Source organism: Columba livia, chromosome 10 (genome assembly GCF_036013475.1).
Source record: "Columba livia isolate bColLiv1 breed racing homer chromosome 10, bColLiv1.pat.W.v2, whole genome shotgun sequence".
NCBI classification, from domain to species: Eukaryota; Metazoa; Chordata; class Aves; order Columbiformes; family Columbidae; genus Columba; species Columba livia.
Window position 1 is genome coordinate 6,971,447 of NC_088611.1, and position 17,310 is coordinate 6,988,756.

At 44.6% G+C, this 17,310-nt stretch overlaps 1 protein-coding gene across 14 annotated transcripts in view; it reads right to left on the reverse strand.

Moving 5' to 3' along the window:
* Positions 1-329: 329 nt before the first annotated feature.
* Positions 330-17,310, reverse strand: part of LOC102091957 (6-phosphofructo-2-kinase/fructose-2,6-bisphosphatase 4) — a 50,654-nt gene continuing 33,673 nt past the window's right edge. For 9 of the 14 annotated variants that reach the window (XM_065075169.1, XM_065075177.1, XM_065075171.1 and 6 more), the window contains exons 8-14: positions 16,967-17,174; positions 16,187-16,333; positions 15,498-15,602; positions 13,673-13,802; positions 13,250-13,312; positions 10,125-10,189; positions 330-3,060 (exon numbers count right to left, since the gene is read on the reverse strand). In XM_065075169.1, the coding sequence (XP_064931241.1) occupies positions 3,001-3,060; positions 10,125-10,189; positions 13,250-13,312; positions 13,673-13,802; positions 15,498-15,602; positions 16,187-16,333; positions 16,967-17,174 (778 nt within the window). In that variant the 3' untranslated portion in view covers positions 330-3,000. Of the gene's footprint in view, positions 3,061-7,347; positions 7,440-10,124; positions 10,190-13,249; positions 13,313-13,672; positions 13,803-15,497; positions 15,603-16,186; positions 16,334-16,966; positions 17,175-17,310 lie in introns of all 14 variants that reach the window. The other 5 variants (XM_065075168.1, XM_065075174.1, XM_065075178.1 and 2 more) reach the window with 2 other exon arrangements.

The following is a 17,310-nucleotide window of genomic DNA, read 5'->3' on the forward strand; positions in this document are numbered from 1 at the left end:
CAGAGTGAACCAGATCTTAAAACATCAATGAACAGGTAAAATTAATAGTCTTACCTTTCTCCTCTGTGCGTGCAAATCTTGACTTGTATTTATTCCACAGCTTCTTCCAACATCTTCCTCAGTTACTAGATTGTTACTTAAGTTAGTTATTTGTGAGAGTAAAGCAACCACTGGGGTAGCTTAACTTAATCCTTATGCCTATTGTGTAAACTCTCTTAACCAAGGTACAATTCCTGCGCTTGCAAGAGCTGTGGAACCCGCAGGACACTCACCTGGCACTTCAGCCACTGCAAACAGGCACAGAAAGAAACACCCATCAGGACACGTAGTAACATTTGATCTTTATTACTTGAAGGTCAAATGATTACATTTGTCTGAAAGATTACGACAAAGGCCAACAATGTTAAGAAAAGACAGTTTAATCCCATTTGATAGACTGCATCCGAGCTAGCAAGTGTATTAACAGTCAAAAGGCAGTAAAATAAACATGGGTACAAATATACAAGGTCAGGACGAGGGCGTCACCTCCCCGTCAGTGACGGTTCCATGGGGGGGTGGGGGACGGACACAGCTTTTGGACAGTGACAAAAATCTGCAATTCTTGACAGTGCCTTTCCAGAAAGGTGGCTACACCCCAGGGAGAACACATCACTTGCTTCAAATCTACACTTGTCTGCACTTGCTCTTGCCAGCTAGAAAGGGCCGATGCCATCAGTGATTCAGTACCTTCCTAAAGCAGAACAGACAATTTCTTTTTTCTCTTCAAGTATCAGCATAACAATTTATTTACACTTGTATACAATTCTTTTTACTAAACACTCGACTTGTTAAAACATTCATCACAGTATATTCAAAAGCAGGCTATAAAAATACCTACTATACATAAAACATTGAGCCTCAAGGAATTGTACAGCACCTCTGGAAGTTGGGAGAGGTAAAAGGAAGAAAGGAGGAGAGGGAGATGCCTCACACCGTGAGGAGCAGCAGCCCTGGGGCTCAGCTCTCGGTACGGAAACCTTACCTGCCACGTTCCTCCACCCAGGTCCAAGCTCTACAAGTACCACAGTCTGCTGGTAAACCTCTGCTTTTCTAATACAGTCTCCCAGGATTTGCCTTCTCTAACTACAGATAAACTCTGACTTTCTTAATTGAAAAGCTGTTTGACTGCTGCTGCTCACGGCTGGATGGTGAAGGTTGGGGAGCGAGCGCTGCTGGAGCTCAGCCCGGCTCTGGTCGCCGAGCACACAGCGAACGGGACGGGAAATCACTTCTACATTTCTGCCACGAAGGTGGCCGCGTTAACTCTGCGTCAATAAATTAACTTCTCTGAGCAGCACTGTGTGGTCTCTCCTCACACAATGACTACAGACATGACCGAGTTAATAAAGATCTGAAACGGGCGTTACCGAACACAGGGACCGCACACACAAAGCTTTAGACAGCAGCGCTTGAAGAGAGGGGATTCTGGTCCTTCCGTACCCTACGCGTTCCTCCTCGGAATCGGAGCCAGCGATACGGTATGGCTTACTTCCAGAGCTGAGTCTATTGCTGAAATTAGCTTATTAAAACAAACCACAACAGCAGCACGTTATTTAATAAACCCTGCACAAACAAAAGACAATTTAGCCTTGGCCTGCAAAACTACATTACAAGGGCCCAGTATTTCACACAGGAATTAGAAACAAAACAAAAAAACCCCAACAAAACAAACAAACAAAAAACCACCAACATATGTAATAGAAGCTCAATTAGTAGAGCAGAAGTCCTTAGAAAACACACAGTCCAGCTACCAAAGAACAGGCTCATTTCAGAGCTCGAAGCCGGCAGCAGCACTGGCCGCTCGCTTCTGCCGTCCGGTAACAGCGATACAAAATACGCACCCACCTAGTACAGTTAAAAGGTCGTGGCCTATGTCATAGAAAATTCCATTTTTAGCACTGGAGTTTCACAAGGTATGAAAGAGCAGCAAAGAACTGGGATGTTGGAAGATGCTTAACAACACAAAAAAACCCCAAGGCACGTGTGCCATGTTAAAAATAATTTACCTGGTGTTTTTCTGGCATGAGCTGTTAGAAGGGTTAAACTCCACCTAACCTTTCTGTACTGTTTCCTGATGTACGTATTTAAATGTGGCTATAAAAGAGAAACATATACTTTATGTTGAAATTCATTCCAAAAATTGCCTAAAAAATAAATCACAGCACTAAAGACAAGCAGCTCCTCCAGCTCTTCACAATCTAAACCCTTTTCCCCTCCCTTCCAGTCTCAGAAAAGCTGCTCATCCCCTCCTGGAACTGCAGAAGGCACGACCTGCTCGAGCTACACTCACAGCTCACTGCTGTGGCCTCCCAAATACAGCTGGGCCCTGGAAAATGCCACAATCCTGCTGAAACAGCAGAATATTTCAGGTAGCCGATCTAGCTCTAATGGTTCTACTTTCCAAGGGCAATGTCTCCCCCAATTCAGAGAAATTCAAAGTTGTGGTTGGCAAACCAAAGCTCAATTTAAAACGTAGGCGCTATCAGAGCTGACAGGCTTTCCTGTCTAAAGTAGTTTTGCAACATGAAGCCTCCAATGCTCAAAATGTAGAATTTCACATATGGTAAATATGCCAGGAAAAAACATCTCCATGTAACTCTGGGCAATCATTCACAGTAAAAGTAGGAGGAACTTAGAGAAACACTTGAAGTAAAGTCTAGTTAAAATCTGGCAGTAAAACTGACACGGGTGATTAACCATCTTGCAGTATCCACAGATGAACAATTAAAACCACTGAAACTGCACAAATTTACATATAAAAAAAGCTAAAACCAACTCTACTCTGCGTCCAGTCAATCTTTTTACTGATACCTTTCGGCACTGGGAGTTATCCACAACTGCGGGTTTTCTCCAAAGAAGCTGAAATCACATTCCAAATGTCTGACGTGACGCTGGCTCCGTTCTGCGGGACCTGAGCTGCTCCTGGACACTCTGGCGCTTGGGAAGGGCTGCGACCCGGAGCTATAGGTGATTGGGGACTGTCCGCAAAGCTTCTTCTCGTGAGCGATCCACGCCTACATTCTGCAAATTAAAGACAAAAAAGACTTTAACACAAGCCTCACAATCAGCCGTAGTTTGCTTAACACAGGGCTACCACACAAGGCAAAAGATGAGCAAGTTTTAACGCTTATTTCCTCAAAATGTTTTGTAAGCCACAGGGAAAGGCCCCAGCCCATGAGCAGAAGTCAGAGCCAGGCTTAGACCTCGGCCCAGCCGCAACGCGCTTTGCAGAGCCCGAGTCCCTTAGACACCTGAACAGGGGCTCTGTGCTGCCAGGGGAAAAGCACCGCAAAGACATGTTACACCAGGTCTGCTGGGACACCCAGTCCCCGTACACCATACGCAGGCCACAATGTTACAGTTTTTAAGACTTTTTTTCCCCTTAACCACTGTTTTCAGACAAATTTTCTAATTCACTCACTCTCCTAGTCTCTACGCATATAGTGTTAAGAAAGAACAAACCCACATAGCAAGGGTCATGAACCACACAAGAGCTGATAAGAGCCGGAGGGGAGGAAAGCCCATCCCTCCTGTTTCCAGCACACTGCAGGGAATAAATCCTTCACACCAGCAACTATAAAGAGAATTCTGATCCCTTCTGTGAGCAAACAAGTCACTGCAATGGTTCTCAGTAACTCCCTAAAGAGCTGGTAACATTCAAGTTTAAATGCACTTGAAGATACATGGGCATGCTGGCAGATGTCACACTGATACCAGATAACGTTTCAGTGGTTTTACAGCCCCATTTATCCAAGTTTTCTTTCAGAACAAATCTCTTCAGTGCAGCCGAAGGGAGAGCCCCACCAGCACCCCGCCGGGTGGACACTCCGCACACACAGCTCCAACAGCCAAAACGAATAAACCCGAAAAGCAAGTCATTCCTCTGCCCAACCCCAGCTTCTGGGATTCTCAGCCATTTCTTACGAAAACAAGAGATAAACAAGCAGCGCTAGATTTGATTTGGGGGTTAAGTGCACCCGCACCACTTCACGCTCACCAGTTCTCCTGTGTTTGTGTCAGCCTGTTCCTTTCTCATCAGCCTTCAAGCCCCTGGGTGAATCACCCTGTTTTCCACTATCAACACTACACCAAGTTTCCGAGAACACACACATACACAAACGCTACCGCAATGAGTTGCCCAAGTGCTGGAGACCTGTGCAGCCACCAGCACACACCGCCCGGCCCGCTCTGACCTCTCTTTGATGCAAAACAACCGCCCTGTTTCACAAAGAAGCTCCTACAGGTACCTCTTCTGCAGCAAAGGACACAGTGTCTGCAACTGCCTAAAAACATGAGTGCTGAGCAAAACAGGTCACACACGGCCTGAATATAACAGAGGAAAAAAAACCATGCTGGCATTTGTTTCCTTTGTTTGTATTTTTCTTAGCAACATAGCTAGAAACTCCTTAGGACCGTGGAGGTGTCTCCACAGGCACTCCAACATTATTGGCCAAAATGTTTTAAGCGGAGCATCTGCTGTTGATTTAAAGAAAATCAAATGGAGCATGAAATAGAGCATCAATACGCAGGAATCCAGAGGTGCTGGGAATTAGTCCACAAGCAGCAAGAACCAGACAGCTCCAACATGAAACTGAAAGGAAACAAGATGGTCAGGACAAGGCAGAAGATACGGTTTATTTACATCATTGAGAGGTATCAGATGAAAGCAGCATCTTAGCAACAGACCCAAGAGGGAATATCAATACGCAGTCAAGAGAGTTGAAAGCAAAAAAGTGCTTCAATTTGAGTAAATGTGAAGGAGAAAAGGCTCTAGAAGTGAACACTGAACTGTCATTAAGAAAAGCCTGTCTAGGATAAACCATAATTAGACAAACAGAATACCTAACTGCAAAAACAGGTGAACTGGGGCCTAGAAAGGGACTAATATCCTCACTAATGGCACACAGATTCCTACTTACAGGATTCACATCAGATTACGGCAGCTGGGATAGCACCTGCTTCCAGAACAGCCACGAGCATCAAGAGGGAACAGCTGTGTGACAAGAACAGAGCTGCTGCTGAGAAACACAACCGAGGCTGCGGCCTGACTCTGGGACCAAAAGGGGTCCCTGCAGCTGCTGGGCAGGGCCCCAGCACAGCTGGACAAAACCCTGGGAGCAGCAGCCACCACCACGCACCAGCTGCAACACGGGCTGGAGAGCCCAGGAAATGCAGGAGCGGGAACAAAACCAACACGCACCTTCTTTAAACACACCTTCTAGCAAGACACACGGGCAGCCCCTGGCTCAGGGCTCACTGGGGCAGGAGCAGAGCAGTCTGTCCGTGCCTGGCACAAGGGTCCATCGCACCCAGTCCTCTCTGCAAACACTCAAAACACACACACTAACCAGATACAGTTCTATACCGCCGTTCCTCCTCTCCTCGATATACTCCTCCCTGCTTCAAACATTTTTTTTTTCCTACAGAACAGAGCCTCCCAAAGAGCGAGCGAGCTATGGGTTTCCAAATAGAACAGAATCTGACAGTTCAGTTTTATTTTTATATGACCTTCACACCAAAATGGGGAGATTTTGCATGGGGGCTCCTCTTGGGAAGGGGGCTCTGAAGGGCAGACAGCGGAGCAGGTGCAGTTAGTAAGGGCCCTGCAGAGCTGAACAACCTGCACCGGCATAAAGGGAGAAAGAGACAGCACAGTATCAACAAGCTGGTACTTACCAGCTGCTCTCCCTTGGTAAGGGAGACTGTTGGTGCCACCAACAGTCACTGCTGCTTCCCGCTCACATCAGGCCTTGATTTTACTATGAAAATCAGCCAGACAGGACTATTATGCAACTCTGATGTAACAGGAGACCCCTTAGAGCGCAAAACTGCTTTTAAATATGCACTTCACTCCATTGCACCCATCAGCACAGTGAGCGTTATGCTCAGTGAAGAGAACAGGCAGCCACAGCCCCAGGACACGGGGCTGGCAGCAGCCAGGGGGGACAGAGGGTCCCAGCCGCCGCTCTCCCTCCCTGCACCTCTGCCAGCTGCAGACAAGTGAGCCCAGCTGTCCTCCCCAGCCACGCTCTGGCCCTTTCATCTTCCCCCTCCGTCCCCTCCAACAGCCCCAGACATCCCCCCTTCTCAAGCAGCAAAACCCGGTTTTTCCACAACGATGCCTGCGCAGAAATTGGCTCTATCAAAAACATAGTGTGTTTAGTTTAGACTTGCACAGTATTTCCTCAGTCATGGCCCGTGGAGGTGACAGTATTTCGACCTGTCTCGGTGTGTTTTGCAGCACCCGACTATGACCAGTGTCCCCGTGACCTCCCAGGGATGTCACCTCAACCATCAGGTAAAAGCAACCGGACTCACTAATGAACACACAAGCAGGGAGGGCAGGCTCAGATCTCCTCTGCTGTGGCAAAGCCCATGCCAAGAGGTTGGAGCAACTGAACACTGAAAAGTGACAAACACTCCCATGTCACAGTCATGACAGAGAGAATAAAGTAATTCATGTTCCCCCCAGTCCCAGCCCATCCTGGGACACCGGTTTAACTCAACACCAAGTGGCACAGCCAGGAGGTTTTGTGGCCAACAGGTTATTTGGTTCTATCTGGGTATAAAATACACGGAGCAGAGCTGTAAATGTTCCATCACCCACAGCCATACAAGAAGCAGGAAAAGAGGAAATTTAAATCACTTGCACCAGCCCACAAACCCTAAAGCCTACTTAATGCAGAACAGCTGTTAAGAAGAGTCATATATTAAAAGTATTTATACACATTCCTCCACCTCGAATGATGATTGTGGAACTAACTGAAACCTTGCTACTCTCTTCAAAGAGCACATCAGTAATTAGTACATCTAGAGCACGAGAGCTACGCATCAGCAGGATTAAGCTTTTACAGTAACTATGGGTTGTTATTTTATGCTACGTAGCAGTCCAATCACTCCCAAGGGCACTGAAATAGATAATACTGGTGCCTAGAAATGAAAATTCAGCTTGTTCTTATCTCACAGAGGATGTTGTGTTTCACGGCTTTTGTAAATAAACACACTGCAACTAACATTAGAGGATTGCTGGCTGTTACAATAAAACTTAATGCTGCAGGATTCTTAACGTACAGCGATTTCCCCAAACAGCATTCAGTGACAGCCGATCAGTGTTTGATAACATCCACAATAAATAAACCAGTGCAATATAGTTTTATTGTGATTCGATTTTTTTTTTCAAGTAATGCGCTGTACAAACGTTTGGTTTGGGTTTTGAGTTGCTGGGTTTGGTTGGGGCCTTTTTATTTCAAAGTGATTGGAATGATTAGTTTTTCTGTTTATTTTGAAGTAGTAGGATGAAAACAGCACCCCAAGTTCGATAGTTGATCAGCACACGGGATTCAGTGATGAGCAGGGACTGTTACAAGAGCGTCCTCAGGAGGTCTGGAAATGTCTACATTCTGTGTAATAATAAAAATACAGAGGAGAATATTTATCATGCAGCAGTAAGAGCAACAAAACCACCAATCAGATTCCTTTACAAGTACACAGCTGCATTTATTTCAAAGCAGAGATTTTCTTTTAGCCCCCCCACGCCCCCAGAACGCAACAGACTGACAGCTGGTTGGTGTTCCAGAACCAGAGAGCAGGACAACAGGGACAGTAATCGCTGATCCCACACTGACAGTACTGCCAAAAGCTCAGGTCACTCGTGTTTAGGAGGAAACGCTGCACAGGCCCAAGCAGGAATCACTGAAACACGTCCTTTGGCACGCACACCACTACCCACTGGCGACTGCCAGTGCTGTGTTAACTGTGCCACACGCTTCTTCCCCAAGGGAAGATCTCAACGTTTGCTTGTATTACAGGCAATGGACTACACCTGACAAACCAGAACAAGCTCTTCCCGGACACCCTGACCATGCACGACTGATGACACCAACAAGACCTCACCTCATTTTGCAGAGGCTGTAGAAAAAAAAATTACATCCAATGCAGCAAATTATTCAAACCAAGCAAAAGCAGAACAGCAACACAGCCAAACCCTCCCGTTAGGACGCACAACCGTGAGCGCAGCCGCGCAGAACCCGGCGCGGGAGCCACACCTGCCACCGTACCACAGATGTGCAACCAGTGCTCCCCTTCGACCAAGAAAGCAGACTGATAAACTGTTGGGAAGTTCCTTCCAAGATCTCAGTCTAAGATTTGGCCCATTTTAGGCCAAATCTTGCCAATTCCTGAAAGCTCATGCCGATTGGTTTCATGAGTACTTGCTTTACATCCTGGTAAGCAAACTCAGCTTCACTAACATCTCCCTCTCCCCTTCCATCCACAAAAGCAAAAAGGAGATCAATAGTTCTTGCCACGAGCCATCTCCCCGTCATTCACTCAGACAGAGATGTAAAGGACACACCTCACCCCAGTGCTTGTCTTCTGGCCCAAAGAGGGAACCCAAGCAACAGCTAAAGTAACTCCCCAGAATTATTTTCAATTAAAGGACTACAGACTCCTTCATTTGAAAATGTCAGGAACTTAAGTCACAACAATGCTGACAAACATGAGGCTTCAATCCACTTCAGACAAATCTTGATGGTACAATGAAGTCTACACATACAATAACAAGTCTGGTGCTTTCCCTGCATTCCTGCGATGTGAAAACAGAGGCTTTCAGCTGCAGCCGGGAGCGCGCTGCTCTGAAACACGGCTGCAAACCACTTGTGGGGGCACGGAACAGTACACTTCGTCAAACAGCTTCATTGTTTGATGACGTTGGTATCTGTGACACTGTATTTGATTAAATGCTTTGACTTCAACAGACTATTGGAAAATTTTATAGAAGTAATTAACATTTTCATAGGGGATGTCACTGAAAGACTTTGAAATTTTCACAGCCTTTTGAACAGCGTTTAAACAGAACAGGACCAACTCAGTCCTTTGTTCAGCCCACTGCATGAAAAGCTACCACCACCCCACAGCACCGCTCCGGGTTTCTCTGGGGACAGAGGGAGAACAGCGTTCGGGGTCTTTTGGTAAAAATGCTCCTTTTTTGTCTTTTTCAAAATTCATTAACACGATTTATTTCTGTTCTAAATAAACAGCTTTGTGTCCACTACAACTCCCGCATGACCCTCTACATGCACCTAAAATACAACCACCCAAGCTCAACGTCAGTGCAGCTCCATCACTCACTAAAGGTGTTAACTGGAGTCACTTCGCAATTCAGGTAGAGTTTCCCCACCCCCAAATAAATATCTTCAGTTAGAGAAGTGGCATTTCCAACAGCAATTCCCAAGATACTTCAGCAAGCTGTAAATTCAGCACTAATATCTTATAAGCCAAACTAAAGAGGTTCAGTTGATCTGTAACTTCACACGGATAACCTGCCACCTGCTCTGAGACACCCTCTCTATTTTCATCATGCTTCTCCAGCGTATTTTGCGCACTGGGAAAACAGAATGGATTTCCTATACCAAACTAAGACACAAAAGTGGTAAAGCAGAAGGAAAAAGGGGAAGAAGAAAGGAAATACACAAAACTACTATTACCAGAAAACATCTTGGCTATGAACAACCAAAAGTCAGCGTGTGCAGAACTCAAACACCCAAAGCCATGAAAACAAAACTTGTCTGCAGAACCCTCCAGCACGAAATCTGCACAACTGCCACAAATGTGCACCCTCGCATAAGGAACACATTTGCTGTTGCGTGCCTTACCGAATACACATAAAAACACATTCATCACTCTATTCCTTTTCACCATAAACCACTGTTCTGAAAACCAGCACAAACAGCCCTTCTTTCTCACGTTATCAAACTGACTTTTAATGGAGCAGCGGGCACAGGGCGCAGCCCCCGCAGGGAAGCAGCACCAGACCCCGCAGCGTTAGCACCAGGATCTGCGAGGGAAGCAGAAATTTTTGACGATGACCCGTTTTACTAGCCAGAGCTCATATGTAAGATATAAATTTGCTCAATCAACGGGATTTCCTCCCCAGTCCCCAAACAGCAAACCAGTAGTAGTAAAGCTTGATTTGTAAAATTAAATACACTCAGCTGAGTTATCAAGTCATTTCTAACCACGAGACAATGGAAGTCAGCTCAGACAGTACTTTATGTGAAGTTCTCTGATCTGAAAACCATTCTTACCTCGGGTTTATCTCTGTGTGTGTTCACAGCTTCGACATTCAGGAATATAGATTCGACTTTACATCCTGTTGATAGAAAACACATTTTTAGAATTGGTTGGCTTTAAAAGTGTGTTTATAGTAAAGATGCAACCCAGTTTTGAGCTAGTAAAGGCTAATAATTTCCCCCTTCTGACTTATACTAGAATCTCCCAAGTTCTGAATAGTTAAAAGCTGTTAGAACAAATCTCTTCCACCACAATTAACATATTCCAAATGAGATAATCCATCTCCTATTCTCACCTTAGCTTTATCATTAGCGTCTTTGAAACAAATTCCATGGTTAAACACACATGAACAACATTCAGCCAGAAAATTCTTACTTGTAGCTTTTTGGTTTTTAAACATCCTTAACTTCTTAGAATTTCATTGTAATGCACAAGATAAATGCTGCTTTCATTTTTTAAAACTTGAAAATGATTATGAGAATGTACAGTGTGTGTTATTAGCAACCCCATTCCTCTGAGTGCAAAACAGAGTTTTAACCCCCAACTAAACAGAAGTTTAAAGTTGATTTCTGGAAAGGAACTTCTCTCCACCCAAAACCAGGAGAACTCCAGAGAAGTGAGAAAACTTAAAGTCAGAAGGGACAACTATTATGTAGGTAGCATGAGCTGACCCACTTAGGAGAATTAGTTACTCAATACACTGACGCCACATCATTTTAAGCAACATCAAATTGCCAAACTCCGTCTTACCTCACACGAACACAACTCTTACAGAGTAGCATTACCCTGCACAACCCTCATTAATGGTCAGACTCCTCCGACACACGACAGGGTCTGTCTTCCATCACCAATGGTTTATCATAGTTTTCTGCTCGCTTATTTTCTAAAGTCGCAACACGCTCCCCAGAATTACTGCATGCCACTTCAGGAAATTACTCCAGGAAAAGGTCATTTTAGCCCTTCTTTAGAAAAACACTGCACTTTCAAAAAAACTAATATAAATTAATAAGACAAATATTTGGCTTTCCTTAAGAAAACCTATTCTGAGAAACCCCATTTGTCACAACCACTGTGAGCTACTACTGCAGGAGAGCCAGCACTCCGCAAAACAGTCAACAAGAAAACAGATTTTAAGGGGGAAAAGCACAAAGAGTCCCTGGTCATCCTGCTGACAGATACGCTGCGAGCCCACAGTGAGCAGAAGCTCTGGGCCCTGGCTGTGGCCACTCCTAAGGACGGGTTACACAGCAGACGCGCCTCCACCCAGACCTCGCAGTCCTTACCGCCGGCTGAGCTTAAGACAGGAAAAGATATCATATGGAAAGCTTTAAATATAAACTAAAGGGTCATGAGTTACTCCACAGTTAATTGCAACCTGCATATTCCCAACTCGTTTTTCATCACCGAGGTGCAAGTTCCTACCAGAGCAAGATGCAGTTTCTCTTTCCTGTGCTCCCACACAGACACCGCTACACTGGATTCTGGCGTCAAAGTCCCGCTTATCCTAATCTGATTCTCAGGCTGGAACAGATGCTCCCCTACTAAAGCTAAGATGTGCAGGGTGGGAGTGACACCGGCTTCCAACGCCAGGAAGAGTCCCCTGGGGAGGTGTCACCCCAGAACAGGATCAGCTGGATGTATTAACACACCGTGTTTGACCCCGCACCCTCACTGCGGCCAAGGGACACGGCCTGAAATAATGCTGCACACTATTAGTGTACAAATAGTTCACATAGTCCTTGTGTTTTCAGATGGCCAAGTCCCAAAGAGCAGGTCGTCTGAAATGTGCTCAGCAGACAGACATATCAAATGCTTCAAAAAATAACCACGGCGTTTCTTTCAATGGAGTCAAAAGGACAAGGACTGTATTTCATACCACTTCTCCTTTCTCGTTTAGTGGGTCGGTAAATACTGCGAACACCCAGGTCCCCTTAAGATTTATGAACAGTCACCCAACTTCCCACTTTAAACAAACAGAACAACCCCAGAAAACCAAACCAAAACACACAAGACAACAACAAACAACCCCAAACCAACCAAACACAAACAAACAAGTGTAAACCCAAGTTTTAGGTGTTCTATTTTCAAAACTCCAGCTTGTCATGCAAGGCTGGGAACACCAGAGGTCACCAAAGCACAGACAGTTATTACTCACGTAGGACGTCACTGCAATTAAACAACAAAAATCCCTGCAGACAGATTTTGCAGTGTAACAGCTATTTACTTGGGCACAACTTCACTAGAAACTTAACAAAAACATGTCTAGACTACTATTTTTCAAAGTTGATAATCAAAGACAACTTTGCATTTCTGATGAACAACTCAACTAGTATTTTTTGGCAATTCACTTCCTGGTAAACTGTACAGACAATTCTGTCTATAAATAATCTTCTAAAGTGTAATAAGATATAGGAAGATATAATTAAGCCACCATTTAAAGAACATTACTGGCAGGCACACGTTACACTGAGGTTGAAACACAGGCAAAACATAATTAGCTATCAGCCTAAAACCCATTACAACCCACACCACACACTTTACGAGCTGGAGGCAAATCTCAGTGAAGGCCCCTGAGCCAGGCCTGGTAACAGCTGCTGCCAACAGCAAACAGGGGAAATTCATGTGGTTGTGTGAAGGTTCACAAACAAAATCTTCAGGAAAGAGAACAAATTTATTTAAGGGTAAAGGGAGCTCCCTTTGTAAGATGTCAAACCTACACAAGTTTAAATTTGCCTGTCTTCTAAAAAGCAATACCCTCCAACACATAATAAAACCTGAGATCTTACTGTACCGGATGTGTAACTGGCACAGGTTTGCCAGAGGAATTAGTGAGACAGTATGAACTGAGTACAAAAGAAAACTGTCCACTAGCAGTTACAGCCACTGGGAGTCTCAGGCCTTCACTAATATATACCTATTTTCTGGCATAACGCAAAGCAAACAGAAACCAAAGGATTCACTGATTCTAACAAAGCTGCACAGACATACATGAATGTCAAACCTAAGAGCTCAATTCTCTTTTACAGCAAAATAAATTAGAAATGTGTTTTAACCGAAATGCCTCACAAAGTTTACTGGTAACACAGACGTAAGTAACAGTATAGTTACTTATACATTATAAACACTTAACACCACTCACCATAAGCCACCGGCGTCAGCTTTAAGACCGTATGCAGCGGGCACTTCAGGTAAGGCAGTTGTTCTGAGAAATTGAACAAGAAATTACATATGAAATACGGATTACAAGAACGCTAACTCTTCTATTATGTTACAGGTCAACCACTTAAAAGTCTCTTTTTATCTGACAGAGTATCTGTTTTCTTCCCTAGCACTGCTATTCAAACAGCTGCAGAAAAACAAACATTACAGCCTAACAGGTGAGAAGCAGCTCAATAAAAACCACCTATGTGGGGAGGTCAAATAGGAAAAAATTACATTTGCATACTTGCCGAGCACAACCACCCTCTTATGATAAAAGACATTGTTAGAATTCACTGTTTGGAACTCTAATCAGTAAATTTTCAAAAATTAGATCATTTGGAATCTATCAGGGAAGACCCACCTGCAGGCTTGTCTAGAAAGTATGCAAGCAAACAGCGCATGACAGCTTGGTGACATATGACAAGCACATTTTCCTGCCTTTCAAGTTCCATAATTACTGGTTCCAGTCTTTGAACAAGATCTTCATAGGACTGGGAGGGGAACAGAAATACACAGCACATTAAAAAGGGAAAACTCTTTGAATCATACATAAAGTTGATCATACTTCCATATTACTCATCTTCTACATGTTACATTAGTGCACAAATACTGTAGTGATAATTTTCCTTACATTAGGAACACAGTCCAGGTCTTCCAGACTACCAAAGAGCATCCATATAACAAAACACAGCTCCCTCATGGAAAAGCTGTATTAAATTAGTCACTATGATGAAGAATTTTCATAAAATCCCTAGAATTTAATTCACAGCACCTGCAAATGTACAGGTTAAGTCTTGCACATCATTTTCCATACCTCATCTTCAAAAGCATCTCTCTCCCAAGCAAAAATCCGGGAAGCCCAGCCTACAGTCAGCATGCAAACCGTTCACAAAGCCTGACTTGTTCAGGCTGCCCTTTGAAAGCCAGCTAACAGCTTGATGAGCTGGCCTGGTGATGGCAGCCACCATCCCACTCAGTTTCACCATGCCAGGCGGCCCGATTCCTCCCGCAGCCCGGCCCATGCAGCATGCACAGCGACTCTGCTGCTGTGGGTCACCAGCAAGGCTTCCACGTGTGTGTGCTAAAGGTAATTTTCACATGCACAGCAAAGACAAGACTTGCAGAACGTGTCCTGCCTGGCACACAGGGTCACACAGTCCGTCACACAGCAGGGCAGGCAGGACCAAGGCAGGAAGGCCTCACCTGGTGCCAGTGCAGGCGTGGGGGCTGCCCAGCTGGGGAGAGCACAACTGATCCAGACTTTGGCAAGAGGGACGCAGCGGGCTCCAGCCTGGCTCTGCAAGCCCTGCGACAGCTACTGTGACACAGAAACTGCCTTGGACAAACCCCTGAGGTCAACTGGTCACCCCAAAGGGTGGTTTGGAATGTTTGTCACCATCCTAGAGGATGGCATCAGTTTGAAAACCAAACACTCCTTGTTCACACGGATTAGGAGAACTTTGCAGCTTAGTAACTGCCTCATTAGTAAGACAAGGGTCACAGCCACAACACCCCAGCTCTTACCACAGGCCGCCCTTAGCACAGTGATTACTCCTGACTGCTGAGGAAAGACCTCAGAGCTCCACTTCTCAGGACACAAACAGAGCAGCTCGTCCAATGTCCCCTCGGCCCTGCTGCCCCACCCCCGGCCTGCAGCACCCACAGGGGCCTGTGATCATCTGGTCATTGCTGTGCTGCAATGGCTTTGCTTTGGAAAAGCTGCTGCAAGTTATTTTCCCAGAGGCAAGGAGTTTATTAAAGTGAAAGACCAACGTGGCTACAGATTTCCGCAGCGTTTCAGCCAGAGCCGCATGCAAAACAGCCCTTCGCTCCAGCACGGATGGATAGAAAAAGGCAATCCTGGCAGTGTGCTTGGCACATGCAATAGTTTGAAGCCTTGCAATCACTCTTCCTGCTTTATCACTGCAGGACCAGCACAGAAACGATGCCCAAGCCCAAAAGATAAAAGCTCTCAACTGTCTTTCTAAATCCATTGTTTCGTTTTTCAAGTCCTGAATTAAATTAAATGGTCTGAGTTCAATCCTTGCAAGCTCCCATGTGCTCCCCCTGGAGAGTGAACAACCTTTTTATTACTTTTCTTCTTTTTTTTTCTTCCTAAAGACAGCACACATTTATTAAAGACGACAAGGAAGCCCTGCACCTTAAAAGAGAAAAAATTAGCATACCTCTCCTTTAGGGTATCTGTATCTGTATTTGTCTTGGTCTCTCAGTGCAAATTCAAGTGGATAATTTTCCTGTATTTCTTCATATGTCATTTCTTCACACACTCCCTATAGGTAATAAAAATAATTTTAAAACATGGATTTCCAGCTGTGCAAAAAGCAGATATCACTCTTAAACAAAATCATATATAACCAACTTTTAACAATGTATTTTGTTATTCTGACACTTAAAATTCTCACAAGTGATGAGCAGGACACGCAGCTGGACTCAGATGTGGTTAGAAGGAATCCTTAAATCCCTATACAAGTGAAGTTACATCCATGGGCAAGCAAGGTCACTGACCAAGGCCACATCTGATCTGTTGTCCCTGCTTACATATCTTACGAGTGCAGTTGGAAAGTGCCAGGTAGCAAAGCCTTTTTCTTTACAACCCCCACCTACCAAAAACTTATTAGCATCAAGGCTTCTAGAGGGGAAAGTTTTACTGGGAAAGACAAACCAAGCCCAAATTAATTACAGCAAATGTTAATAAAACATTTAGCCTTGTTAACAGGAATTAATGAGAGTCATTCCAGCCTCCAGAAACAGCTTAAATTAATTTCTACCCCATAAAAGGCATATAATTACAAAATTAAGTACTTCATTCTCTAGCAAACAAAGCAATTTATCAGATGTTTAGAAAACAACTTACTGCATCTATCTCATTCAAAACCTTCCACTGCTCATAAGGCACTCCCAAGGCTTCAGCAGTCTGAATTGTCCTTTTCATCTGGCTGGTCCAAACTTTCAGATCTTTGATATTTTGCTCATTAATAAACTGTGCCAAGCTTTTGGCAAACTGCAAGAAAAAACATTAGACGCCGGATGAGGGCTCAGAGCCAACACACTGTGTTCAGTTTGGAACACAAAGGCTCTAGCCTCTGTAAACTCATTAGAACTTCTCCAAAAGACTCCGTTGAAGTTTTTGCTAAAAATACAACGCATTCTGTTAAGCCAAGAAGGACAGGGGAGGGGAGGGGAGGGGAGGGGAGGGGAGGGGAGGGGAGGGGAGGGGAGGGGAGGGGAGGGGAGGGGAGGGAAGGAAAGGAGTACAAGGAAGACACAAGTTTTCTGCAGCTCCCATCTTTAGCTCCAGGAATTTTCCTTTCAGCTTTCACTTATGAACCTTTCCAATTATCCAACAAGCCAGGATCTTACAAAAATACAGTTAAAAAATAAAGCTCGCATGACAACTGCTTTGTGCTGTACAACAAAAAAGAATTTCAGCCCATAGAATTGAGATGTAAGGAGCGCGTACCAAATCACAACACACAAAACGAGTACATTCAGTTTCCACTACCCACATACGCAACTAGAAAAAAAAATCCTTCTTAAACACGTTAAGAGGAAGAAGGTGCAGAGGAAGGAAGCTGTAATGACACATGCACAGACATACACAAAACCCAGTCACACTTGCTCAGAAGGCACGTACTTCTTTCCCCCTGACAGACAGTCCGGGATCTCCTCCTATTCTCCCTTTCAGGTTGAGTTCACTTTCTCCATGCCGACAGAGGTAGATTGACCGAGGAGTCACATGGATATTCATGAGGTAGTAGACGATCCGGCTCTGGATGTGATCCATTACTCTGTTCACAAGGTAACTTCTTCCGACATCCATAATTTTAATATAAGAAAGATCCCTTTCACGAGCAAACAAAGAAGACTGGTAAGATTTCACATAGTTTCTATTAGTATATACCACAACCTTCCCACCCTCTCTCTCATTATAAAACAAAGGGGCGACAAGCAAAAGTAAGAAACAAATCCTCAGTTTCC